Source organism: Equus asinus, chromosome 1, assembly GCF_041296235.1.
Source record: "Equus asinus isolate D_3611 breed Donkey chromosome 1, EquAss-T2T_v2, whole genome shotgun sequence".
Lineage (NCBI taxonomy): Eukaryota > Metazoa > Chordata > Mammalia > Perissodactyla > Equidae > Equus > Equus asinus.
The window spans coordinates 129,242,325-129,269,746 of record NC_091790.1 but is presented as its reverse complement, the minus strand read 5'-3'; the positions used below and the strand labels follow the sequence as shown (position 1 = coordinate 129,269,746).

At 34.9% G+C, this 27,422-nt stretch overlaps 1 protein-coding gene across 2 annotated transcripts in view; it reads left to right on the top strand.

The window, feature by feature from the left end:
• Nucleotides 1–27,422, top strand: part of SEMA3D (semaphorin 3D) — a 185,292-nt gene that overhangs the window by 64,504 nt on the left and 93,366 nt on the right. For both annotated transcript variants that reach the window (XM_044768058.2, XM_044768061.2), the window contains exons 2-3: nucleotides 11–201; nucleotides 20,323–20,483. In XM_044768058.2, the coding sequence (XP_044623993.1) occupies nucleotides 51–201; nucleotides 20,323–20,483 (312 nt within the window). In that variant the 5' untranslated portion in view covers nucleotides 11–50. The remainder of the gene's footprint in view (nucleotides 1–10; nucleotides 202–20,322; nucleotides 20,484–27,422) is intronic.

Here is a 27,422-nt window from a genome sequence, read left to right as displayed (position 1 = left end):
TTACTTTTAGATTAAATTAACGCTGTTTGAAAGAGAACATTGTTTTCATCATGAATGCTAATAAAGATGATAGACCAAAGTCCAGAAGCCACGACTTTTACATTTTTCATGCCTTGGTGGTGCTAAGCATGACCGTGCTGTTTCTTCCAGTCATTGAAACTTCTAAACAAAATATTCCACGAGTCAAGCTAACCTACAAAGGTAAATGTGTAAAGGTTTTTCAGATTGTCCTTGTCTTTTTGATTACTGTATTTCTTTTATTTAAAAATGCATACTGACTTTAGTGAAATGTTTGTAGTATTGGCATCAGTTAATAAAAATACTATTGTAGAACACAAAGCCCAACTATTCATTATTTTTTGTGAGGAAAATAGACACCCAAACTGTTAATATATATTTTTCAGCCAGTTGTTTACAATGATCACCTACTGATAAGCATAATTAGGAAATTTTGGTCTATAAGTTGTAATCAGTTTTGTATTAAAATAAATCAATCCCTAAAAATAGAAAAAAACATTAATTCCATATAGCTTCTACTAATTAGTTTATCCCTAGAGGGTTTTCTTTTTTTAAATAGTAAGATATCTTCAGAAAAAATTAACACACTAAAATACCTTTAACTTCTCAAGCATAAAAAGCAATGTGAAAGGCTTAAAGTATAAAGATGAAAAAAGTATTTAAGAAATGAAGTCCACTAAGCTAATTGTTTTTAAATGTATAAATTAATATAAAAGCAAAGTTTATATGAGTTATATTTACTTATCTTGTATATATGTATGTGTAATATATATAAAGGGAGAGGTCAAGAGAAAGAAAGAGAGAAAGCCAAATTTCATGCTCAAAGATTTATTTCTTTTGTTTTCTTTTCTGTGATATACACTTGGCTTCTTTAATATTTTAAGTAATGATAGGAATGTAGGGAACTCAGACTCCTTTATTCTGAACTGGCAGGTAAAAATTATGCTGGCAGTTTTAATATTCTCTGATCTTTAAGACAGCTTATTCTCAGCTCAAATTATATATCAGTAATAAAAGCCAATTTGATGACAAATGTGAATGGAAGTGGAATTAGCGTATTATACTCATTACACATTTTGTATGTTGGTATTTGTTTGGAATTTATATGTCATGAATTAAAGTTAAGGCAACATATTATTTTTTAGTTTTTATATTCTTCTAGAATTTTTAGAACAGATAAAACTAATCTGTTAAAAAAGAAAAATCAGAACATTGCCTTTCCGCTGTTGAGGGAATGATTGATGGGAAAGGGATATGAGAGGAAACTTTCTGGGGTTATGGAAACGTTCTCTATCCACACAGAGATGTGGAGCACCCAAGTACAGCATATGGATTTTTTGCAACCTGTCATACTGCACATGTCGGATTTATTTATTTACCTATATTCAAAATGTGCCTTAAGAAAAGAAAAGAGACAAATTTTAAAAGCAAACAATAAAAAGAAAAGAAACTTTGAAAATAAAGAGATTGAAGGGAAAAAAAAGGAAACACTATGTAGTTTCTATGGTATAGTGAGAAGCACAAGAAGCTTGCCTTGATAAGTGTGAACAATGCAAAATAAATCAGACTTGCAACAAAACTTTTCTAATAGTTAATAATCACTTGCTGTGGATGCAGTGCCTGATCCTGTTTCTCAGAGCCTATACATAAGGAGTTCTTCCCTGAAGCACTTACCTCCCACAGTGAACTTTGAAGTTTACCCAAGCATCATCCTGATATTTGATGAACTGATTATATGATTTTCAGTTGTCAGAATTAAATGGAGTTGAAGAAGACCACAGGCTTTGTTTAAGATCACTGGGTGGCCAAAAGAGATTTACAGATTTGTGGGCTTTTATGCCCTTTGATTAATTTATGGAAAAAAGTAGATTGTCATTGTGATAATTTGGGTTCGTAAGCAAAATTTCATATGAGTATTTGTAAAATATTAACTCAAATGTGGTAACTTGATCATTTGAAAATAACAAATCAATAAAAATAGAAAAACCTCAACTAATTTCATATAGCTACTACAAATTAGTTACCCCTAGTTATGGAGGTTTCTTTTTTGTATGATTATATGTTTTTGGATTGGAATCAACCCTCTAAGAGTTCAAAATCTTGTTTTATTCATCTCTCTATAGATTCTCACTCTTCTCAGCACCTAGTGCTTATATAAAAGAACTGGTGCAAGTGTTGGATTAAACGCAATGAGAACTATTCTTTTGATAGTTCTTATGTTCAGTAGGCTTTCCAAATGTTACATTGTTTAGGTTTTTATCTACACGTAGGTTATCTCCATGTCAAAGGCTGGTAAACAGTAGAAACTATTGAATGCAGGGTAGGAATTACAGAAATCTCCTCCCAACCCACCCTCAATAGCTCTCCGTGGCTGCTATTAGCCATTCATTTCCAGATTGTATGCTAATAATAGAATTAGTCATCTTGGCTAGGAGAATTACTGACAGCCTGTACAGAGCACTCTTCTTTCCACTTTAAAGAAAGTGGAGTCTTGTCTTTGGAAATCATCAGTTCAGCATTATGAAGCCTACATTTTCCATCCACTTTCAAGAATTTCAAGTTTCCCTATCCACCTATACTGTATCTGAGAGTTTAGAAGGAAAGTAGTTCAAATCTTGATATACTACCTTTTAAAAGTGGCCTATTCGTGAATAAACAAGTTTATGATATAAAAATTATTGCTAATTTAGGGTTATGGTGAGAAAAATTGCTTGTATACCACAATCCTACTTCTGAGATAATAATCACAGCTCTTCCATGGCATTGTGTCTTTCTCTTATGACTCTGACTAGTGAATTGAGATCAGCTAGCACACCCATTGCTTAGATAGTTTCGAGAGAGTCAAATGTTTGTGCTTGAGCACTATAACACTGCCAGAATGTGAGATTAGAAAAATTAGCCAAAATGAAAGCTCAGTTTTGTTTTCAAAAATATTAGTTTAATGGGCATGAAACCAGCCTTGTTTTCTTTGCTTTCCATAATTCATGCTTCCTTAGGTGCTGACGCGATGCAGCCAGTATCAGAAGAGTTGGCTACTTCAAACAGCTTCAAGATTATTTTGAGGGATTTCTTAAAGGCCAGTGGAAATATAATAGCCATTTTATCCAAAGAATGCTCTTTGATAAAGACTTAGCTTTGAATCTCTGAATCCACAGGAGCTTGTTTGGTTCTTTCGTTGAGTAGAGAGATTTCCCTTCTGTTCCATATTTTGAATTCTTGCACATTTATGCATACTAAATCTGTTCCTTGAGTAATAAGTAAGGAACTTTGGAGATCAGGATGTCCTGTATTTCTGGATTTTGTGTTAGAAAGTTTATTTTGCCCTACAAGGTGGGCTTCTCACAGTGACTGTTACAGTTTATACTGCAGATGTAATAAAAATAATTTTTGAGAGATGATCTACTTCACTTTTTCTTCTTCTACTTCACTGCTACACTATTACACTTGTAATAGTGTAAATATTTTCTTACAATCATCATGAAGAAACTCATGTGAGTTGACGGTGTTTATACCCAGGAGTTGTTCGTATTTGTAATGTTATTTGTTTGGAAAACTCCAGAAGATGAGTTAGGTAACATAGCTAAAGAGGAAGTGGACAAAACCTTTAGAGAAGGAAGAAAAAATGAAAGTTAACCAATATACAAAGATTCATCCCTTAAGATGCATTGTAATTTCTTTCATCTTTTTTTCTTTTTTGCATATTCTCTTTAACCTTTCTTCTTCTTTCCTGTTTTAGAGTCTAGTATTATCTTACATTTGAATGGCTTATAACAGATATAGATGTAGATCTGTCATACATATAGAGTCTGTTTTCTTACTGCATCCTTTTGAGCCTGTGATAAGGAGAATTCAGCAATCAATTCCATTTGAATATTTTCCCCAAAAAACTCTTGCTCTCTCAAAGAATCACAGTAAACCTGCAAAGCACCAGTTAATTAACACTGAATCCACACATATAAGACATCAGGAAGGAAGCTAAACCACTAATGCTTACCATGTGTTCACCTATTCTACAATTACATATTGAGCGACCGCTATGTACCTGGCACTGTTCTAGCTCAGAGAAAAGTCACAGTCCCCTTTGAGTTTTTTTCCAGATACAGAGACAGACAATGGACAGGTAAATAAACAAATGAATATCATTTCAAATAGTGGGAAGTGCTATGAAGAATAGAATGCAAGAGAATGACTGGGTACAGGTACTCTACTTAGACTTTATCATGTCTAAATTTTATGACACCCTGAAAACCATTTTTTATGCCCATTTTATAGATAAAAAACATGAGGCTCAGCGTCTGAAGGCCTACCCTAAAGCAAGAAGCTCTCAAGTGACAGAACTAAGTTGTGTGTTTTCATTTCTCTAGTTCAAGGCCCATGCTCTTGCCACCTTGTGCCCTCCAGGAAAACATTACATATTCAGGAATACAAGTGTCAAGATATAAAAATGTCAGATTTCACGATTACGTCTTTGGCAGTATGCTCTTTTCAATAACTACTGATAACACTAAATGTGTTCTGCTTCTTCAAAACTTATATGTATTTTCATAGAGAAGAAAAACTTGAAATCACTTTTAAAATTTTATCTGCTATTGTATAACTAAACATTAATGTTTTTGATAGAATGTTTTGTTGGAATTTTCTGAGATATAATTGGATAAGTCTGTCTTTGTTATTTACAAATGACTTTATTTAGGTGTGAAATACAGCATGTTTCTCAAGTGGAGATTCATGGCTATTTGACTCATCTAACTTGTTTCATTTCCTTCATCTAATATTAGTTCTATTGTCTTGATTCTTTATAGTATAACAGTGAAGAGAGCAAGTTCTGAAGCCAAACTGCATAGGTCTTAACTGCTGTTACTAGTTGTGAGATAGTTGGATGTTTATTTTCTGTGCTGCAGTTTTCTTATTCATAACGTAGTAAATCTAAATGCACTAATTTAATTCTAATAAGGTTGTTGTGAAGGTGTGTTGATCCATGTGAAGCACCTAAAACAGTGTTTGGCATAGTAAGCATTTAATAAATGCTTTCAATTATTATTTTTTGTGAAACATTATTATCTTTCTAGATATTAATGGTTGTCCCCAGACCAAAGGTTTCCCTATGTAAGCAGGTTTGAAAAATAGTTCCCTGTTGGAGATTTACAACATACATTAAAATTGCTTCTGTTTACTACCAAAGTATTTTCTACTAGAGTTAGTTTCCCTCAGTCAAGCACCAACTACAGACTGTGAATTTATTGAAGGTACTTTCCAGTATTTTTACCTTTGTGGTCTTCTAGTAGTTAACAAGCTATTACAGTTTAAAAGGTTGTTCTTGACCTTGATAAGAGTAGTGTCTTTGAGTGCGAGAATCATAGCACAATTAGGACGGCTTCTGAAGAGTGTGAGCTCAGGGACAGGGCGTGGTAATAGATAATTCTTTGAGTGTCTTTTTTTTTTTTGAGGAAGATTAGCCCCGAGCTAACATCTGCTGCCAATCCTCCTCTTTTTGCTGAGGAAGACTGGCCCTGAGCTCACATCCGTGCCCATCTTCCTCTATTTTATATGTGGGATGCCTGCCACAGCATGGCTTGACAAGTAGTGTGTAGGTCCACACCCGGGTTCCGAACCGGTGAACCCTGGGCCACTGAAGCGGAATGTGCAAAGTTAACCTCTGCACCACCAGGCCTGCCCCCTTTGAGTGTCTTTGAGTGGTTGGTAGCCCTCAGAGTGGGTTAAAATGAATCATAAAATCATTCAGGAGTTCAGACTATATGATGCAATCTAAAGTGGGCATTTTTGTTGTCAAATTAATGGGAAAAGAAGATAGCTTGCCTGAATACCTGCCCCTAAGTACTTGATAAGGAAGCATTATCAATCTTATGGTAAGAATTCCCATATAATATTTTTTTCTATAAAGAAAGTCATTGATAGTTTAATTTCGGTGGATGTGCCGTGTTTGAAGGAACTCACTTGTTTTCTGAGACATATTTTCTTTAAACTCAGGCTGTGCAGTTGGGCTTTCACAGGTTTAAGAGTTCAAGGAGAATGTTATTGTGTATATGATTTCCAACTGTCAACAGTCAATAGTTTCTGAATGCCCACTTTGTTTCTAGCCTTGTTCTGGCAACAAAGGGGTATATCAGCAAATAGAAGAGGCAAAAATCCCTGTCATCATGTAGTTTATAGTCTTATATGGAAAGGCAGACCATACATAAGTACATTACATAGCAAGATAGATGATAAGTACTATGGAGAAAAATGAATCAGGAAAGTTAGCTGAAGAGTGGTGAGGGTGTAGGAGTCAAATATGGTGGTCAGGGAAGAGCTCATTGGGAGAGTGATGTTTTCACGAATACTTAGAGAAATTACTGTTGCCAGTCATGCAGATACTTGGGAAAAGAATGTTTTTTGGGAAAAGGAATAGCAGGTGCAAAGGTCCTGAGGCAAAAAGATGTCTGGCATGTTCAAGGATCCAAAAAAGAGAGTATGGCTAAAAAAACAGTGGGGTGGGGCAAAGAAAAGGATTGATTAAATCAGAGAGTTAATAGGAGGGAAGAAGGATTAGATTCTTTCACTGTTGCCATTGTTAAAATATTGGCTTTTATTTAGTCTGAGTGTTATGGAAATCCACTGGAGAATTTTGAGCACAGAGGTAACATGATGTGACTCTCATTGTTGTAGGACACAACAGTGGTTTCTGTAGGACACAACAGTGGTTTCTGTGCTTTGAATACACTGAAAGGGAGAGATCAGGGAAATAGGGAGCCAAATTTGAAGCTGTTGTAATAATCCAGATGAGAAATGATGGTCTGTGGGCCAGACTGGTTGCAGTGGAGGTAGAAGAAAAGGATATGAAGGTAGGGCCAACAGGATTTGTTGATAGATTGGATATGAAGTAAGAGACTCCATTTTTTGTTTTTTATTTTTTTGATCTAAGGATGGAGTTACCATTAATTGAGATAGCAAAGATTGTGAAAGAAGTAGGTTTTGGGGGGAAGATCAAGTGGACGTATTTGTTTGAGCAGGCTTTTAGATATCTAAGTGAGATGACAAGAAGGTATTTAAATATGTAATTTCTGGAATTTATGGGAGATTTCAATTGAAGGCATGAATTTGTCAGTTAGTATATAGGAATTTTTAAATTCATGAGACTCTGTGAGATAACCAAGGAATGTAGAAGAATTTGAAGGTTGAATTCTGGGATACTCTTAAGTCAGGAAATTAGAGAAAGGAGGAATGACATCAGTGTGAACTAAAAAGTGCCCAGGGATGTAGGAGAAAAATCAGGAGTTGTAGTATACAAGTTAAAGAAGGAAAGGAAAGGACAAGGGATTATCAGCAGTGTCATTCAGCTAATGTGTCATGAAAGATGATAAGTAAAAATTAACAACAAAAGTTTATAGTTGACCTTGATGAGACAGCGTCTTTGACCGTGGGAGCCACAGCACAATTTGGGTGGATTCTTAAAATCATAAGCTCAGGGACTGGAGACAATTGTAGATAATTCTTACAAGCAGTTTTCCTGTAATGGAGACGTGGGCAGTAGTAGCTGGAAGGACAGTGAGATCAAGACACTTGTTTTTTAAAAACAGCATATTTATATGCTAATTAAAATAATCGGGAAAGGAATAGTTGAGGATTCAGGAGAGACATGGGACAGTCCATACCCTATTGAAGAAAATGTTGGTGACACTTCATTTTGTTCTCTAAAAACAGGCTACTTTTAAAACATATGTTAATAAAAGTGGCTTATTTTGCATAATAAACTCTTATCTGGTTCATTATCAGTTTCAACTATTGTCTAGATGGAAAGAGAGGTTAAAAAGATATAAGAATGTTTTCAAGGAGGAGTATGTTCAGTTTGATATAGTGATACAGGTTGTAAGTACGATATATGTTTAGCAAATTGATGTGTAAGGATTTGGAAATGAAGTTCCAGAAAGGTTAAATATAATAACCTCAGGGTTGTATAAGTAGATAATTAAAAAACTGATCCAAGTCTCCTGCTTTTCAGTTCAATAATGTTTGTGCTACAACTTGCCTGTATCCAACACTATTATTTAATAATAATTAAAATCTATTTCACATTGTATATGGAGCACTATTCTAAATATTAGTGATCTGTGGAGGTTCACAGAGTGGTGGAAGTTACACGGTAATATATGGTAATATATGATGTAATATTGCCAAACACGTATTCTACAAACAGCCTTCCTGGAATGAAGAAGATATATAAAAGTCACTGAGGTCTACACTGGTCAGCAGTGTCCTCCTGGAAGGGTAAAAAGGAACTTCGTCATGAGACAATTTGGTTGTGTCTTTGGATATGCATAAATATGGAAGGAACTTTAGAAGGGGGCATAGCTTATGTAAAGGCAGTTTTTTCTGGGATTAAACGCAGTCAACTATTGTTTTGGTTTAAAAAGTTCTTTTTGAACAGATCTTTTATGTAGTTGGTTTATTATTTGCTAAATTATTGAGGAGATAAAAATTTTTATGTGCAACTGCTTGTTTTATGACTTCATTTAACTAAAATTTGGCTCTAATTCCTTGGATCTTATTAAAGGAATTTTTACAGTGAGATTCTTTCAATATATGTATAAAATATAAATTTAAGGACATTTTTAAATGAGTATCATTGGATCTTTTTTAACAGAATATTTGACAAATTCCTCTCTGTTTCGTAAGAACTAGTAACAGACATTTTGCATTTTTCTAACAGTCTTTTAAACGTACTGATTTAAATTCTATTCAAAAGAGGCATAAATTAGAACTAAAGTGCTTTTTACTTATAAAGAAAGATACTCGTAAAGGAGTTTATTTGACTCAAGCCACAATGAGCCAGACACAGTCTAGAAAATAAGATACATACTTCCGTGATCCCAATGGAATGGTGAAGCAGAAAGAGCAATAGAAGTGAACTTGTCTGTGGGTATATGTATTCTGTAAAAATGTAAGTAGCGTTGTTTTGAAAAAGAATCTTAATTTTTATTAAGTAATGATAAATCTTAAAATATAAAATATAACTGTTGGGGCCGGCCCTATGGCACAGTGGTTAAGTTCGCACGTTCCGCTTTGGTGGCCCGGGGTTTGCTGATTCAGATCCCGGGTGCGGACATGGCACCGCTTGGCACACCATGCTGTGGTAGGCATCCCACATATAAAGTAGAGGAAGATGGGCACAGATGTTAGCTCAGGGCCAGGCTTCCTTAGCAAAAAAGAGGAGGATTGGCAGCAGATGTTAGCTCAGGGCTGATCTTCCTCAAAAAAATAAAATAAAATAAAATATAGCTGTAATGGGTCATGGGGCTTAGAGTTAGAAGACCTGGATAGGTTTTAGCTCTTTCTCTGGCATGTCCTGTCCATGCACCATTAGAAGAATTATTTCCTCTTTCTAAGTCTAGGTTTTCTCATCTGAAAATTAGTGATAATCCCTCTGGTTCTCCTTAAGGATCGCATTGAACGATAGAAGGAAAGCTCCTTGGATGTTAGAAAGGACAAAATTGATGTTATGACAGGCTTCAAAGAGAGACCAAACATAATTTATTATTGAGTTAATTGAAGTAAGATACGAGGAAAATTGAAGGTCTTTAAAAATATAATTATATTTAGGCATCTTATGAAGAATTTCTGCTGCCACAGATAACAGGAAAATTACTTAAACGTCAATAAGAAATCATAACTTGTCATCTTTGCATCTTGCTTCCAGGTTAATATTAAATAAATGTACTTCTCTTCTTTATATGAGAAAACTGAGGGGAAAAAGTTTATATATCATTGGTTTAAACTAAGCAGGTCGTTTATTACTTGTAGGAATTGTTAGTTATAACTTAATTAAGTTAGAATAAGTTAAGGATGTACACATTTGACCAATGTAGACTTGTGAAGGAAAAAAATAATAATTTGGCCCTCTTGCATAAACTAACACATGCTATCATTTAAGGATTTGAGAGAAACTCCAGTATAGAGAAAAGGGAAAGAGTGCAGCTCTTCCATGCAATGGGGCCACAGTGTTCTTTAGCCATTCTACCCCAGGTATGGTTCAAGGACCATCAGCAGCATACTCTGGGAGCTTTTTAGACATGCAGAATCTCACGCTTCTTCCCAGATTTCTAAATGAGAATCTGTATTTTAACAAGAATCCCAGTTGATTAGAATGCACGTCAAATCCTGAGAAGGTCTTCTCTAGGGTGTTTTGTTTCAGACCCCCTCGCTTCTCCCCCACCCCCTACATGAGCATTTGGAGATGACAACAGGAACCCCTTATGATTGCAAAGCATTAGAGCTACAGTTGGGTCTCCAAATGGCACATTAACCTTTAAATTATTAGTAAGACTGTAATAAATCTGATTTAGGTGGAAGGTAGATAAACCAACATAAACAAGAATCACTAGTTTGAAGAGTCATTAATTAAGTGTTTATTAGGCTTCTTCTGTACAAGAAGTGGTGATGAATTGCAGCTGTGATTTAGACATTATTCTTATCTGCAAGTGCTTCTGGTCTTTTTAAGGGACAAACTAACTGCAAAAAGATTAATACCATTGGATTAGGGTAAATAAAACCAAACATTTAAAAGAATTTCAGAGGAGGTTGAGTATGAAGTTGAACTTTGAACACTGGAGGAAATTTAGAGCTTATTGAATGCAGTATATGTTGGCACTGGAGGATTTTTGATCATGAAATTGACCTAACTTAATTGTGATTTAGGGGGAAAAACACAGTAGGCTACATTATGTGGTAGGGATAGGTGGGGGGGGGACAGAACACGGTTGTTTATAAGACTGTTATAGTAATTTAGAGAAGTAGTAATATTGATCTTGGCCCAGCTGACAGTAGGAATAAATATTTGAGGAGGAAGAATAGAAAATTTGTGTGATAGAATCTATAAAGCTTTAAATTTAGCTGGATATTGATGTGAGGGAAGTGAAATAGACTTAGAAGTACTAATTGTTTTTAAATAGGGGAAAAAGGAGTAAGGGAATAGGAAGGGAAACAAAAAACGATTCTGATATTTTGAGCCTGGGGCCTAGGCCATGTCATTAAAGTCATTAAAAGTCAGTAGGATGAGGGGCTGGCCCAGTAGTGTAGTGGTTAAGTTCACGTGCTCTACTTCAGCTGCCTGGGGTTTGCAGGTTCAGATACTGGGTGCAGACCTACACACTGCTTGTCAAGCCTTGCTGTGGCAGTGTCCCACATAGAAAACAGAGGGAGATTGGCACAGATGTTAGCTCAGGGAAAATCTTTCTTAAGCAAAGAGAGGAAAATTGGTGACAGATGTTACCTCAGGGCCAATCTTCCTCACCAAAAAACAAACAAAAAAAGTCATTAGGATGAGATGGTTGGGGGTAGGGGTGTGTGGGACTGACAATACCAAGCAGGTTATTGGAAATTCTGAACTGTGACTTAGGAGAGGCAGTTGCGTTTTAGGTGTCTATTTTGAAGTCATTAGTAGAGAACTAACAAGTCATGAAAGAAAAACAATTTATAGGAAACTATAAATAGAAAACATTATTTTATTGCTTATGCCCTATAAATACTGCCTGAAATTAAGGATAACATTATTCTATGACTCTTTTTAATCTTGCTTTTGGAAGTCTATGTGCATATTCTGATGAAAATTCTCTGCACGTGTCTATCAGGATTATCCTTCTTGGACAAGTGATTAGAGAACCCTTTCTGGGGGAAACCTAGAGAAAAGTTAAACAGATAATTGATTTCTGTTCATTTTGAATGAAAAGCCAAACTGAAAACTTCCTGAATCAGTGGAAGTTAGATTTCAGATCAGCTGTTGCACTGGGTCTCCAGTGTGATAAATGAAAAAAAACCCAAAAAAGCAAAAAACCCCCCCAAACAAAAACCAAAACATATTCAGACCAATTATTTTAAATTTCATAATGGCAAAATATCAAGATTGAAGAGGTGATTCAGATAACCTCCAGGAAAAATAGAAGATACATTCAAAGGCTTTGGGATCTGGCATGAGACTTCTCAAGCGTGACTTTGGAAGTTGGAAGGTAGTGTATAAATGCCTCAGATCTCTGAGGGTGAGTTCTGTTCAACTCAGAATTCAATAGTTAGCCCAACTATCAGTAAAGGTAAAGTACAGACATTTTCACACATGGAAAATTTCAAAACTTTAATTCTCAGTCACCCTTTCTTAGGAAGCTTCTGGAGATGTGCTCACTAAATAAGATAATAAATCAAGGAGGAAGACATGGGATTCAGGAAAGATGGGATTCATAATAGGAGAGAAGTAGAAGGAAATTTGAGAAAGCTGTTTCTTAGGCCAGAGACCAGCCAATCTATATTGTAGGAAGAGGAAGAAAGACCCTAGGAGGGATGTCTCCAGGATAAAAACAAAGAACAATCTGACAGAATTTCACTTGAAAATTTTATGGAGGCGTTTTTCAGAAAGTGTAGAAAGATTTGATCATGATCTTAAAGAAAATTAATCAAATGTCACAACTGGGAAATTACTAATAAAAGCAATGTTTTTTTCAAGAAAGAAAGTATAATCAGAGAACACTGCTTTCCTAAGTAGGGAAAAATATTTACCTTGCAATAGTAATGGAATCGTTGAACACAGCTTTCATAAAAATGGGCATAATTATAATGTTAGGAGTTTGGTAGAAGGGAAAGAGTTGGCATAAGAAAACTAAAATTCTCAACTTCTGTAAAGAGGAATTCAGTGGAAATGTCTGAGAATGATTTTTTAAAGAATAGTATATGCTTAATATTTATAAATATGAAAATGAATAGAAAATATACTACTAAGTGTGTTATTATGGGGGCTAGATTGGGGGGAGACAGGAGATGGGAGAAGAGACTGATGGGCTTACAGACGCCTTTTAACATTACTTTCTGACATACGTATACTTAACTTTGATTAATATAATTAATTTTTAAAGGTAATATTGTTATATTTTAAGTTATTCTCATAACTCTTTCCTCTATACATGAATTGTGGTGATCTTAGCTTGAGGGATTATTTGCTACTCTCATACTATTTACATTCAATAGTAGGTGGTGTACTAAGATATGACTTTGAGTTTTTTAAAACTTAAATTCACATATTTGATTGAAAACAAATCCACATTCATTTGTGACATGGTGTTTTAATTTTAAACATTCCTTGAGATTTGAAAAAGAGAAATTCTCAATACTTTAAAAGGAGTTAGGAAAATAATTGTCAACAAATCAATCTTCCCCAGAATTATCCTCTCAGCTATGTCTAAGGAAGTTTATTCTATTATGGCATTGGTCTTCTGGAAATGTACTAGATATTTATAATGTTAGCCTTTTTTAAAGGTCAGTAGGAAAAATTATCATAGCAAAGCTTTTGAGAATATAAAAGGACTCATTCTTACTCAAAGTAAGAATTTACAAGGACTCATAATCATAAATTATGAATCTAACATGTGATGGAGTATATAAAGCATCTGCTATTGAAAGCTAGCCAAATAAGAATAAACCTGTGATTTAAAATCATGGATGTAGAGGGAAATGTGACAATGTAAAATTGCCACACTGCTACTCCACATCCTGTCCTGGCAAGAAGATAGCTCTGATGATATAATAGGCTTTATTTGTTTCTAATTTATGTTTCCCTATGAGATATCATGTGATTTATTATTGACATAGATAATGTACTAAGACCTAATGAACAGAATGATCTCTAACATTCCATTGCAGAAGAGCAAATGAGAATTTAATTTTTTTTTTTCCTGATTTGACTTGCATTTGCAGGAAGGAAAACGTTTAGGGTTGAACTTCTCACCTAAGTAGAAGGTTAATATAATGTTGAAGTAGTCTTTTGTAGGGATTTTAGGTTTGAATAACGTTCTTTTTTTATACAGTTGATATTGTTTGAACAGTTAGCTCTGGAGACTAAATGTATATAAATAGAAAATAATTGGCATTTTTAATAGGTGGAGGTGAGCTATCATGGTAACCAAAATCTTTTCATATGATCTCAAGCCTCAGAAAATGAACTGAAAGGTCTCCTGGGGCCAATTCAAGATGAGTTAATTTTCCAAAGTTTGCATCCAAGAAAGAATACTTGCTGCCTTGGCCTAAAAGCTGGAGAAGCAAATACAGGTTCACAGAGAGCCAAGGGCTCACTGAGCCACAACATTGGGGGCTAATTTTCATTTTAGAATCAACAGTTTGATCTCTTTACTCAATTCCTGACTAAACTGAGAACAGGCTTTCTTGGAGAGGAATGGTTTGGTAGCCAAAACATTTCTGGAAGCTGTGGGAGGAAGGAATTCCATAGAAAGAATATTTGGATACTAACAGTCAGCATGAAAGTGCTGGGAATTCAGAGATCAAGGAAGAAAGCTGAATTTATGGAAAAGGCAGGAATAAAAACTCTTTCGCTTCTTTACTTAGACAGCTTTGCAGAGAACACACTGGAGATGTGACCATATTCAAGAAACCTCAGAACAGCCCTACTGATATAATGGCTATTTCCTTGAGGAGGAGAGGAGTGGGTGGGGTAAGAATTTGTGCCAAATGTCCTGAAATGGAAGGGAAAGGCGACCGGGTTTTGATCTGGATCCATTTTTAGTTGTAAACTTTCTCTGCTGAGGAATTCCACTTTAGATTGGAGTTAATTGGAAATTGACTTTCCTCAAAGGGGATTTTCTTTTTACCTCATGAAGTTTGCCTTTAATAACCTTGAGTTTCTTATTTAAAAAAAAAAAAAAAACTTGCCCTTAAATGTTCTTTTTTAAAAGATGTGGGAAGCCATTTTTTAGCTGTGTAGTCTTCTGGTGAAAGAAACTGTCAACTCCACCCAGTTGAGCATTTCTGGCAATAAATGCAGAATTCCAAAGGTATAGGATTTTGTTCATTTAATGGTCAAACGTTGAGGAAGTCTGTGTTGTTTAATCCTAAATTTATTAGATTCAACGTGACTAACCACTCCCTTCCTTTCTGGGGTGAAGAGGAAGAATGTAGATCATCAGGTCAAATGTTTCTTCAGGCTGAGTGAACAACTGTATTGGGGATAGTAAAGGGAGATACAAAGAATTCTTTTCAGAACAAAAGTTTATTTCAAATAGGAACAGGGATTATCTGATTCTTAGCCTTTGCCTCACACAGAGGGGCATCTGGTTGTGAGTAGATTCATTTTTGCTGCACTACACCACTAAGGGCTAACTGGTTTTGTGAAGCCCACTTAACGGTTCTGGACCTCACTGAATTGGTAACATGTAAATCAAACGGGATTATTGATAAGATCTCCCTTTAGCTTTAATTGCTTTATGCTGTATTTCTGTTCTTCCTAGAGAGGATAGAGACTTCCTGCTCCAAAGGAACAGAGCAATGGCCAAGAATAGATAGGTGAATGACGATTTGTTACTTGATGCCTCAATTTTAAGAACGTTAAACACAAGGTTCTATGGCCATAGATCACCGGTGCTGGAAGGAGCTTAGTGACCATTTGCTTTCTCTACCCCCGCATATTGATGAGAGAACTGAAGTGGCAATATTGGACTTGCTAAAGGAAATACAGATAGGAAGTTCTTTCCATTTTATATCAAAGATATTTAAGAGTCTACTACTTTAAGTATTATTGTTCTTTGTCTCAAATATATTTTCATTTTTGTTGTGAGTGAGCATTTCCTCTCCCCTAGGCTGTAACATCCATGAGAGTGGAACTTATCAGTTTTTGCAGCACGTGCAGAGTATCTGGCGATCTCAGATGAGTCAGTTGTTTGCCTTCAAAAGTCAAGTTTTATGAGGGTAGTGACTCACTTTCTTGTGCTAGAAATGAGAAATTATTCTAAACATGGTTATTAACTGTATGTGGGAAACATACAATTTTCCCTGTTAATCTTGGTAAGATATCAGGAGATGTCAATGCATACTTTGTACATACCTTTCAGAAAATGCACACATACATAGAAACATATGAAAATATCATGTTGTTTATAGGGTTTTTGATCCTCAGAACCATCCTGTGGATCTATAGTGGTTTATGGATCATGAACATCTTTTCTGTGTCATCATTGAATTAAAATCTATCATGTGCATGATTTCCATATTTAAACTAGTGGAATAAGTGAATAATCATATCTTTGCCTCATTTATTTCAGAAGTAATTAGCTTGTAGATCTTCCAAGAGTATATTGCTAGAATGAGAGCAGGAATTTGAGGGCCTGGATGATTGAGTCAGATTATAAACCGAGAAAGAGGTGGTAGGATGATGAACTGCTAAAAAGAATGGTTCAAAAGAGTGATAGTGTGGATTAGGTCAGAGGTTTGGCAGAAAGAACAAAGAATACATTTAGGACCTAGAGGTAAATGCTGCGGTCATGTGAGGGAAGGTGGGGCTGGTTAAGCACCTACAGAGCAGGCCTCCTCTGAATGGCATGTGTGGAGTAACACACTCACCCCACCAACCAAGGGGGGGAAAGAGATAGAGGTCCTGTTCAAAAGGATCGTAAACTTTGGATAATCTTAAAAATCACGTGCCTGAGACTTGTCAGTTTAGGAGAAGAAAAAATAAAGCTCTCAAATATATTGTAAGTTATTAGTCATTAAGGTTCATGAGTTTGTAGCCTGTGGAGCCAGAATGCATCTCTGATTCCTGAGGTCCTGGGAGTGTGTTAGCCATAGGTGTTAAGGTGCAGGCTCTGGATTTAACTTTTCTTCCTGGGCTTTAGTTGATGATCTCGTGGAAACAAAATTGACTTTGCTTGGTTTGGCAGAAATGCAAGAAAGATAAGCTGCTTGGGGAAGAGGAAACCTGTTCCAATCCCAGTCCCAAGGTCTTTTCAAAATGTGTGCATCAGCCCAAGAAATTTTCATATATAATGCCTAAGTCTAATTATTTAGTTTGGCTTCAAAGGATTGACGAAGCATACTTTAATTGTTTTGATGCTAACATTGTCACAGCCAACATTAGATCATTCTGAAATGATAATACTTCAGGTTAGTCACTATTTTTGTAGCTGTTTTTCCTTGTCAAATTTGTTTGAAGCTAAACCCAGTAGAAGTGGTTATGGTAAAAGAAAATAAAACAAATGACTATGTCAAATTTGTATTTATTTTACTCACTGTGTAAGTAGAAACAAAAAATGAGATGCAAAATCCTTAAACATCTCCCTCCTCCTCTTGGCATTGCCATAATTCACCATCTTTTAGAGACTGCTGGGTAGTCTCCCTGCCCCTGCCTTTCCCTTTCTCGTCCATCCTCAACACTGCAGCCAGACTTATTTTTCTAACACTCACTTGTAGTCTTAATCACTTTCCTGCATAAAACCTTTTAGTGGCTTCCCATTACCTATGTATTAACCAAACTCTCCAGCCTGCCGTCTCAGGCACTGATTATCTGGAGGTTGCCTTTACGTCCAGCCTCACTTCTCAGTGCCCCCACATATTCTCTATGTTCCAGTATGCCGAATACTTCAATTCCACAAATATCTGTTAAGTACTTAATTTATCTCAGACTCTGAGCTATGTAGGTGCTGGGGATTCAAAGATAATAAGACATAGTCTTTGTCCTTAAGGAGGTCTCACTCCAGAGTAGGAGACGTACTAAAAATACCATGTGTGAGTGCAACATACGGTGATATCTGTCCTTGTATATTTTAGTGTTCTTCTGCCTGGAATAAGCTGTTATTTGTCTCTTTCCTATAAATCTTCTATCTGTCCTTCAAGACTGTTCTCATTTATAACCTCCTTTTGTAAGGTGATGAACGATTAATTACTTGAAAGGTTTGTTAACCTTTTGTGTATACTTAGATGAGAATTTATTTCACCTATGTTGTGTTTTATTTACAGATCTATTTGCACATTGACCTGTAAGCCACTTGAAGGCAGGGCCTACTCATCCCACAACCTTAACTACATGCTCAATACTTAACTTGTAGTAGGTGCTTATAAACATTTGTGGACTGAATAGCTTTTTAATATTATTGCAACATTATAAAACAATACACACGTTCTAATTTTCATAAGTCAGATTTAATGAAAGATGAGACAATATTTTTCTTTAATAGAACTTATTTAGATCAACTCAGAGTTTAATAATCATATTCAAAATAATAATTAGTATTTATTGAACTTTTTCTACATTCAAGGCATTGTTCCAAGAACTTTATGTAAATTACCGCCTTTAATCATGAGTTGAGAAATACTATGACTTCCTTTTTATAGATTTTGTATAGAGTTTAAAAAATACATCATCATCGTTATAATAGTTGATAGTTACATAGCACTTACTGTGTGCCAGACACTATTTTAATGCTGATCATATATTAAATCATTTATTCCTCACACTTACATGATTTATTACATAGTTTCTATTTTTATCCCCATTTTATAGATGGGAAAACTAAGGCACAGAGAAGTTTCTTGCCTTAGATCGCACAGCTAGAGTTATGAGGCTAGGATATGACCCACGTGGTGTGGATGTAAAGCTCACACTCTCACTCATTAGGCTAAGACTAGTTTCATTTTGTAATTAACATTGCAAAGCATGGTTCAAAGTAGTTGATTATTATCTATGAGCACTTGAAATAATAAGGATTTATATCATATACCCTACTTTCCTCTATTAGTTGGGTCAAGATATACTCTTGGAAATCCCCTTATATACTTTCCATTTTGCCTATTTTGTTCTTTGTTTAAACAAGAAGAAATCCTATGGAAGATATAGAATCGCCTGAATGAATAAAAGTTGTGTGAAACATTTTCTCTTGTTAAGGCTTTAGGTTATATCTGTCTTATCTGTTCTGTCGGTTCCATTCTTCTCTCCTCAGTTCTACTTTAAAACCAGTATGGAATGTTTATTGGATATTAGCCCTGCAAAAATAGGCTTACTGCATTGGGAGATGCTAAAATATATTATTCCATTCTGTCTCTGGTCTGAAAAACTATTAAAATTATGTTTAGCTTAATAGAAAAATAATTAGTATAGAGTTCAGACTTCCATCTTATGTACATAAGGCATGATTCATAAATATTAATAAGACATTTATGTTTAGTAAAGCCACACTCATTTGAGATAGTATTCTCAAAGACAGATAGTATTCTGTCTTTTTCAGCGTACAGCCTTTTGGTTTGTCAAAACTAAGAAAAAAATCTGTGTAAGTTACTGAGGGAAATAATGTTTAACCATTGTAAGTTAGAAAAAAGAGTGAAAGGAATTTTCAAAAATATGAAATAATAATAAAGTTCACACTTGATGGATGGAATATATAGGCTTTAAATTTAAGGGACTCAAATATCCATTTTACAGAGGTTGAAAACCGCCAGGATACATTTTAGAAGTTTCTTGATGCCTGTTTCTGAGACATTATCTCTTTTTATCTTTCTCATCAATTAATAATGAATTGCTTGAAAATAATGATTTAATTTCAAAGTCTGGTAACATACAGTGGACTTTAATACATGATGAGTGATATTATTACCTTATTGGTATTTATTACTCTAGGGTTGTAGAAATGAGAGAGTATGATAAGTACTTGGGATAAAATCTATTGAAAAGATGTGGGTTCCTGTAAACCCAGACCTAAATTTAAATAGGAGTCCGTCCATGTCATAGTTATAAATGAAACAAAGAATTAGCACCTACAGACAAGTGTCAAAGAGAAGGGGAGACTGGGACTAAGGTTATATTATCAGCTCTGCCACCACATGCTTTTGTGACTTTAGGGCATGTGACTTCACCTTGCTGGAATTAAGTAACTTCCTTTGTAAAATCATGAATTTGCATTAATTGATTTTCAGGGTCCCTTCCCACTTCACAGTTCTGATTCTATTACTGGTTCAGGATCATATCTCTTTCAGAATCCATTTTCTTGGCTTCAGCCTCTTTGTCTACATCTTCCTGAATATATGAAGTAAGCACAGTGTAATCCTCCAAACAAGGGCATCAGTCTAAACACTATCAAAAGTAGGAGGGGAAGAAATGCTATGAGATTTATCACACACTTGGTTTGATGCTTATTTTGCATATATTGATTAATTTAATCAGTTTGAAAGTATTACCATAGGTAGATGCTTTAATTTATAACTTATGATGAATACAGGCTGTGAAATATTTTGCATTTATTTGCTTTTGAATTAACATTTTATATTTATTTTAATATCATTCATTTGTTCATATGTAAGATAAATATTGTATCTACAAATATGATAAATTATGTGTATTTCTAAATGAGAATGTGCTAAAAACTGTATATTATATGCATATATCTAATTGGAGTTTTCATGCTGTATATATGTATTTACATAGTAAGACAATGTATGTGTTGAGGCAAATAAATATTTTGCTTATTAAGAATTTTTTCTTTCATTTTCCCATAGACTTGTTACTTTCAAATAGCTGTATTCCCTTTTTGGGTTCATCAGAAGGACTGGATTTCCAAACTATTCTGTTAGATGAGGAGAGGGGCAGGCTGCTTCTGGGAGCCAAGGACCACATCTTCCTGCTCAGTCTGGTTGACTTAAACAAAAATTTTAAGAAGGTCAGTTTATTTATATATAGTTGACTGGATGCATTTATTTCCTCTATACCCTTCTCTTTTGTGTTAAGTGACTCAATGTCAAATACATGTCAAAAAAATATTGAAAGAACATATTGCCTCTGACATGTTTTGGATTTTTATGGATTAAAGTACATATACATGTTCTTTGTTAAGAGTGAATGAGTATAATACTAAAACTTTTGAAAAAATGAATTAAAGTCATGAAAAATAAATGGATACTATATTACTCCATAGAAATGCAAAGTTTTGAATTGAAGAGCTGGCAAATGAAGTATTCATCAAGGCTTAACATTTATATCTGTAGCAATTATTGTAAAATTAAAATTTTTATTAACTTTCAATTAACAAACATACTGTCAATTGATAGTGTGACTATGGTAGCATTTTAACATTGCGCTGTTTTCTCCACACTCTCATTTTATATCTGAACAGGTTTCTCCTATGGCCCAGTCACACTCAGATAGTGAAGATTAATGATGTCCCAACCGTGGGCTCATAATCTTACTACTAGAAGAAAATATATACTAGTTATTCAAAACACAAAAAGCAACTCCTGCTGTAGCCTACATTTTCAACTAGGACCACAATACCCAAGGGAAAGGGTGCCACACCTTAGGCCTTGTCAATTATTCTTAGCTAGTTCTTCAGCAAATATCAATATCTATGCAAGCAAGATGAGTGCCAAGACTAGAAGGGATTGAATGACTGATAAGAAGACATAATAGATGACATATTCTGCATCTATTAGGCATCTTTAATTGGGTTTTCTTTTTCTTCTTTTTCAGAAGTATTGCCAAAGAAATACTAGGAGCCATTGCAAGGTTTTAGGTCAATAGTTCCCAATATTCAATTAGTAGATGCTTCTTCCCATTCAAAAAGAGTTGTTTCTAGATCCTTTTAGGACCTTGAAGCTTCCACATAGAGTTCATCTACAATGACCACTTTAACTTAACCTTCTAATTTTGAGATGCCTTTAATAACTAAATATCAGTTGCTAAGTTATTTGAATATTATCAGCACTCAGGGCTTTAGTCTACATAGGCAAAATATTTATCTCCATATGTGTTAATATTGCCTAATTACACCTTCATTAGAAACAATGGTTTTTGCTTTTTAGTCATGTAAGTTTGAAGTAGTTCTTCCGCACATTTTTCACTAAAGTTCACCAAAGGAAAAGTAATTGTTTCTTATGAGTCTTCAGACCTCATAAAGAAATAATCTTTGAATGCAAATGTATATACTTGCATTTCATGTAATCTGTGTTCCCAGAAGAAAGAATCAGAGCTAAAATATTGCCAGTGGTTGTTCTCGACTTGTGTTAAATCCCCAAAATACTTACAAGCTTATAAAGTTATCTTATTTGAAAGAAATTATAATTATTCTATTATCTGGATATTGTTTACAGTAAGGTGAAATAAGCAGTTGATTATGTGCTAGAATTGATAAAGCTTACCCTCCATTCTGCCATTCTAGCCCTGTTCCATTTATTCTTAAGGGTGTATTTTTTCCTTAGGAATTTCTTAAAAAGTGCTCCTACTCCTAGGAGAGTCTATTGATGTTATCAACTAATGTCTCAATCATCAGTAAATATCTTAGCAGGGGATGACTATTTTTATGAAAGAAGGCAAAGAAAATCTTTGTCAGCTTTGCACTTTTGCTTTAAGAGATACATGGCTAACAAAGCATTTTTCGAAATATATCTGTTTTAGTACAGTAGCAAAAAGCAGTTCATACTTTTAAGGGAATTTGTTCTTGTGTTGTTTCTGCCTTCAGGCGTTGGAAGAAAAAGTCCATTTATCTGAACCAAGTGTATTAGATCATTGCTTAAAATAAATTCTGATAGCGTAGCTTCCTTCTGTGACTATTTTAAGCAAATCTCTCTTTGGCCATATTCCATGCTTAAATGTGCTAATATTTAATAAAATAAATGTTTATGAAATTTTACTTTCCCTTATGATGTTAGTGAAATAAACCGTTATTTGAACACACTATAAAATTAGAGCCTGTACTGTGATTTTTGCTGCCTAGATGATTTTTCTTTATCTTTATAATCTATGAAATTCATAAAGGTGTTATGTATGCAAAGGTAAGAATTTATGTTTATGTAGGTATCTGCATTTAAAATTTATAGAAGTCACTCCAGTGCTAAAAGGTACTCTACAGTGGCAAGTAAGTGTCAAGATTTAGTATTTCAGCAGTATTCAGACCTACGTGGTTTGCACTGGCTCAACGCCCTTCGGCAAAAATCCAAACTCTTCTGTGGAAGAAACTACTCATGTTGGGACTCTGGGGGGCTGAAGGATGTCCTTTGTACTCTTTAGAGTTAAAGCAATCTACAACACATAACTGAGTTATGAGTGACTGATTGGGAATTTTCTCCTCTGGAAAATTTAAAAAAAAATTTATTGAAAATATTCAAGTGAAGTATCAAAATTTAGGATATATGTTTACTTGAAGTTTTTATACAAAGCTATGCCTATTGAGAAATAGCCATGACCATTTCATATTTGCCGCAGGCCTTTAGTGTGGAATCACCAGAAATTATAGGAAAATCATTTACAAAACTAACTCATTAATAAATATTTGGTAATACCCTTCTTATTATCTTTAGTCCGTTTAGACTAGATTTTGAGTCTAGTACAATGAATGGTGCAGGTATATGCTCAATAGACTTTGATGAGTATTTACTGTAGAGGAAGAAAGTCAAAATTAGACCTTTCAGGGCATTTCTAATCTCTAGAATATAAAAATTAAGTAGACTGAGCTGATTTGTTTTGTTTTGTTTTAACTCTCTGACATTTGGATAAGAGGGATAAGATTCTGATCTTTTTTTTTTAAGAGGAAGGACTGTTTCTATAGTCTGTATTTCTAGAGAGACTTAATAGACTAAAGGGCAAGTATAAGCACCTCATGGGGATGTGATACCTCACAATTTAAGTAGGCTTTTCCGAAGTTGGCCCGTAAGGCCTCTCTTCAGTTAGGGAATACCCTGTGGATTCATCCCCGGGACAGGTTTGGGACAGATGTGGACATTGTTTCGACATTCTCTTTCCCCAACACTAGACCAAATGGAGCAATTAGAACCAGCCTGAAGTGAACACATTCCGAGGGAAGGACAGGGATCTAGAACTGTAATTACCTCTCCTGACAGTTGTATTGTAGGTTGAATTCCCTCAGAAGCCAACTATGAGATGAAGAATAGTTTACAGGATGTTTGTAAGATAGTGTTCTTATGCTTGGGGTCAACTCACGTGAGAGGGTCGCTAGGGAAGTTGTATCAGACAAAGGGAGAACTGTGATGCAGTTCCCACAAACGCTTCAGCTGACAGTCCAGCCTGATAAGGTGGCAAACATTTCAATAGTTTCCTCTAGCATAAGTCATAATACTATTATTCAACTGGGTTTATCTTATAAAAGAGAATCTCCATTTTTTCCATATCTGTTTCATTCACCATGACCATCAGTGTTATCTCTTAAAAAAAATAAACATCTGATCGCATTTCATCTCTGTTTATACACTTCTGGTGTTCTTGATTTATGAGGAAATTTAACGAATTCCAGATTTCTGTTGACTTCGAAGGCTCTTCCCAACCCATTTCCACCCTGTGTCCAGTTCCAGTTTCATTTTTATCCACTGTTCATTGTTCCCTCACTTGCACTTTACTTTCTGCTTCTCTCTCTCTCTCTCATTCTTTTACTGAAGCTGCCCTACTAGAACTTGTCGAAATAATTTTCTTTCAAATTTTGTGCCTTTGCTAAAGCTTTCCGAAATTGCCGTTTATTTTCTTGCTCATCTCACTCCTAATTCTGAAGGCACTTATCTAATTTTACTCTTTTATTGCCTTTTGCTCTCCAAGGCTTTCTCGTCCTTAGGAGACATAACTATTTTTTGTGTTTTCTAAGGCGCATTGGTGTTTAATACCAATGTCAGATGCCCTATCTAATAAATTACCATTATTCATTTGTGTAAATATATCCTCCATGCAAATTACACACTCCTTGAATGGTAGGACTACTTTTCATGCACTTCTGATTCTGCTTTAGCAGATAGTACAGTGTCTTACACATAAACACTAAATAATGGATTTCTTCAAGTTTTTTGAATTGCTGATTTTGTTATCTTTTCCTCTCTTGGATGTGAGATCAATATATTACTCTTGTCAATTAATATGCTGTCAGCTTAGAATAAAAGACACCTATCTTGGACTGGTAAAAAATAAGGAAATTATTATTATTATATTATACAGTAAGAATAATCTCCAGGGTTTGGGTGCCCACAGAGGTAGTAATATCATCTGCTTAAGGATCATATCAAGGACTCAGCTCTTTCTGTCTCTTCTGTCTGCCATTCTCGGTGTTGGCATTATCCTCAGGTTGGTAGGAAGATGGCTGCAACAGTTTCATGAGTCACATCCAGACAAGGAAATATAAAGGGATAAAAGACAATCACTTATTGTGTCTCTTTCTTAGGATCACAGAAATGTTTCACAGAACCCTGCCTCACGTCTCATTGGCCAGGAACATGTCAAGTCCAGTTTTTAGATTGGACAGGGGGCTGGGGTGACTATGATTTGCTTACCTCAATCAATTACCTTAGGTAGAAGAAGGGTTCAGGAATCAATCACATTGATCACTGCACTTACAGAGAGGGTGTAGAAAACCAGCTTTCTGAAAAAAATAATTTATTTAGGGGACTGATTTTTTCTCATTAACATAGGTTACCAGAGGCAAACATAAAGTTTTCTCAGCCAATCAAAAAAGAAAGGTGTATATTGTCTATTTGGAGAGAATTATAAAGATAAGCTAGTTCTACAAGGAAATTATCTGGAAGGATTTATTTTTCTTTCAAGAGATAGCCTTAGAAGGTATTCACTGCAAGTAAAAATTCTTGAAATAATTTATTTTCCTCTACTCCGCATGGTAAAAATTGAAAAATCTGCTAAGCTTTGCAAATACTTCTCTTGCTTATGTAAGAGTTCATTTGCCTCTGTAAAAGTTTTCTGTTGTTCTTTATTTAATCTAAGCTTATGAAATCTAAACTTTATAAAATCTAGGCTTCTTCAGATCTCTTCAAATTTGCTGATCTCCTGTAAGTTTTCTTCCTTCAATATGGTGATTGTTGAGGGGTGACGTCAGGAGGGAGTAGATTACAGTTTAACCCAAATTCAACATTATATCATTATTCTGTAGTAATAGTATTTAGCATCATCCACTAAATAGTTAATGTACAGAGAACATAGTTTTTAAAAATCAAGTAACTAAGTATGACTTAAGCATCATTGAATGTATTTCCTAGCAGAATTATATCTACAATAATGCTGCTTTGATTGATTTGCTTTTATCAGTCTCTGAGGTTGAAACCAATTATATGCATTTGTAGAAGTAAAACTTGGAATACTTCTTGGTGACTGAATTTTGGATAATTTTTTTCTTTTCTCCTTTTACATTAGTCAGTATTTATTTTCCACTTTTTCATGAAAAACTCATTTGAATGTCTACTGTTGGCACTAAGAACATTGTAATAGAAGACAAAGCTCAAGTCTTCTCATTGCTTATGCCCTAGTTAGGGGGAGAGGGCATAACGCGGTTAAATGAGTTGTAAGGTAAGTCAGAAAATCCCTAAATGTCTGAAATAATGAGACATGCATATTGTAGGAATTCAGGGAGGGGGAAAAATCACATGTTGTGCATGGGATTTGAACTAGTTCAAGATGGATGGGTAAAATTTGGCTTGTTGTTAACTGGTTAGTTCTAAATAGTTTGCATTTTGATTTGGAACTTGAGGTTTATTGTTTCCTTGTTTGGTTAGGATGAGGAAAAAACGATTGAGAAATGTAGAAGAGAATCGTTTCTGCACTCCATGTGTATATTTCTCATAATTTAAATTAAGGACACAAGATTTTCCTTCCCCAGCCCTTAATATCCTATCCCATCTCTAGAGTCAGAGGTAGTGTATAAAAAAAGAATTTTAATAGTCCTTGAGAAAGGTAGTCAACTGTAGATGGACATTTATATCCATTTATCATTTATTTATAAGTGATGCTTTAGAAACCTGTTCAGTGTAGGCATCATAATAATGAAAGTGTTTGACATTTGTAGAATGTGGTTTAAGGATCTATGGTTTCTAAACAAATGATTCTAAACTACCTGACATCTGTCACTTTGACTGCAAGTGAACATTCCCCACCTCAGCCAGCCTTGAGTAGCCCTAACAATAATTCATATAAAATCCAGAGCCTTCTCTATGTAAACTTTGGGAGCAATGTATACAAGCTGAAAGTGTCTCCCTCTCTCTTTCTCTCTCACGTGTTTTAATGGAGTCATAGTTGACAGTAAAAAAATGTCCAATACTCTCTGGTTATGTTGTTCAGTTGGGCTTTTGAGTTAATGAATTGTTGGAATCCTTCCACCTGAAAATGTTACTCATTTTGGAAGCAGTTCAAACCATGCATGGATGGAGTGAGTCTCTAAACCAGCATGTAAGCAAACAGGTCACAAAGGGAATGACTTATTAAACTAAAAGTGCTGCTTTTGTAGCTATATTATGCAAGCATTTGTTTCTTAGTTTTCTTTCTTTTTTCTTCTCTCTCTTTTTAAGTGGGTTATAGAGAGACAAGTAGACCAATGAGAAATAAACTTACTCTGAGACCAAAATTATTATTTATTTTACCTACTCATCTAACAGCAACTGATATGTCAACCATGGAGTGTAGTAGTAAACAACTTTATTTTCCCTCCCGTAATTGCTTTCAACTTACTCTGTGGGACTAGTTCTTTTCCTGGACCCATTCCAAAACTCCAGCAGGTCCTATGGCTTGTGAGATCACTCTTAGGTAACACAGACAGTTGGTATCCAGCAATTAAAAGATCCAGTTCAATGTAATAAAACTTCCAACCTCACTTAAAATTGAACCTCTG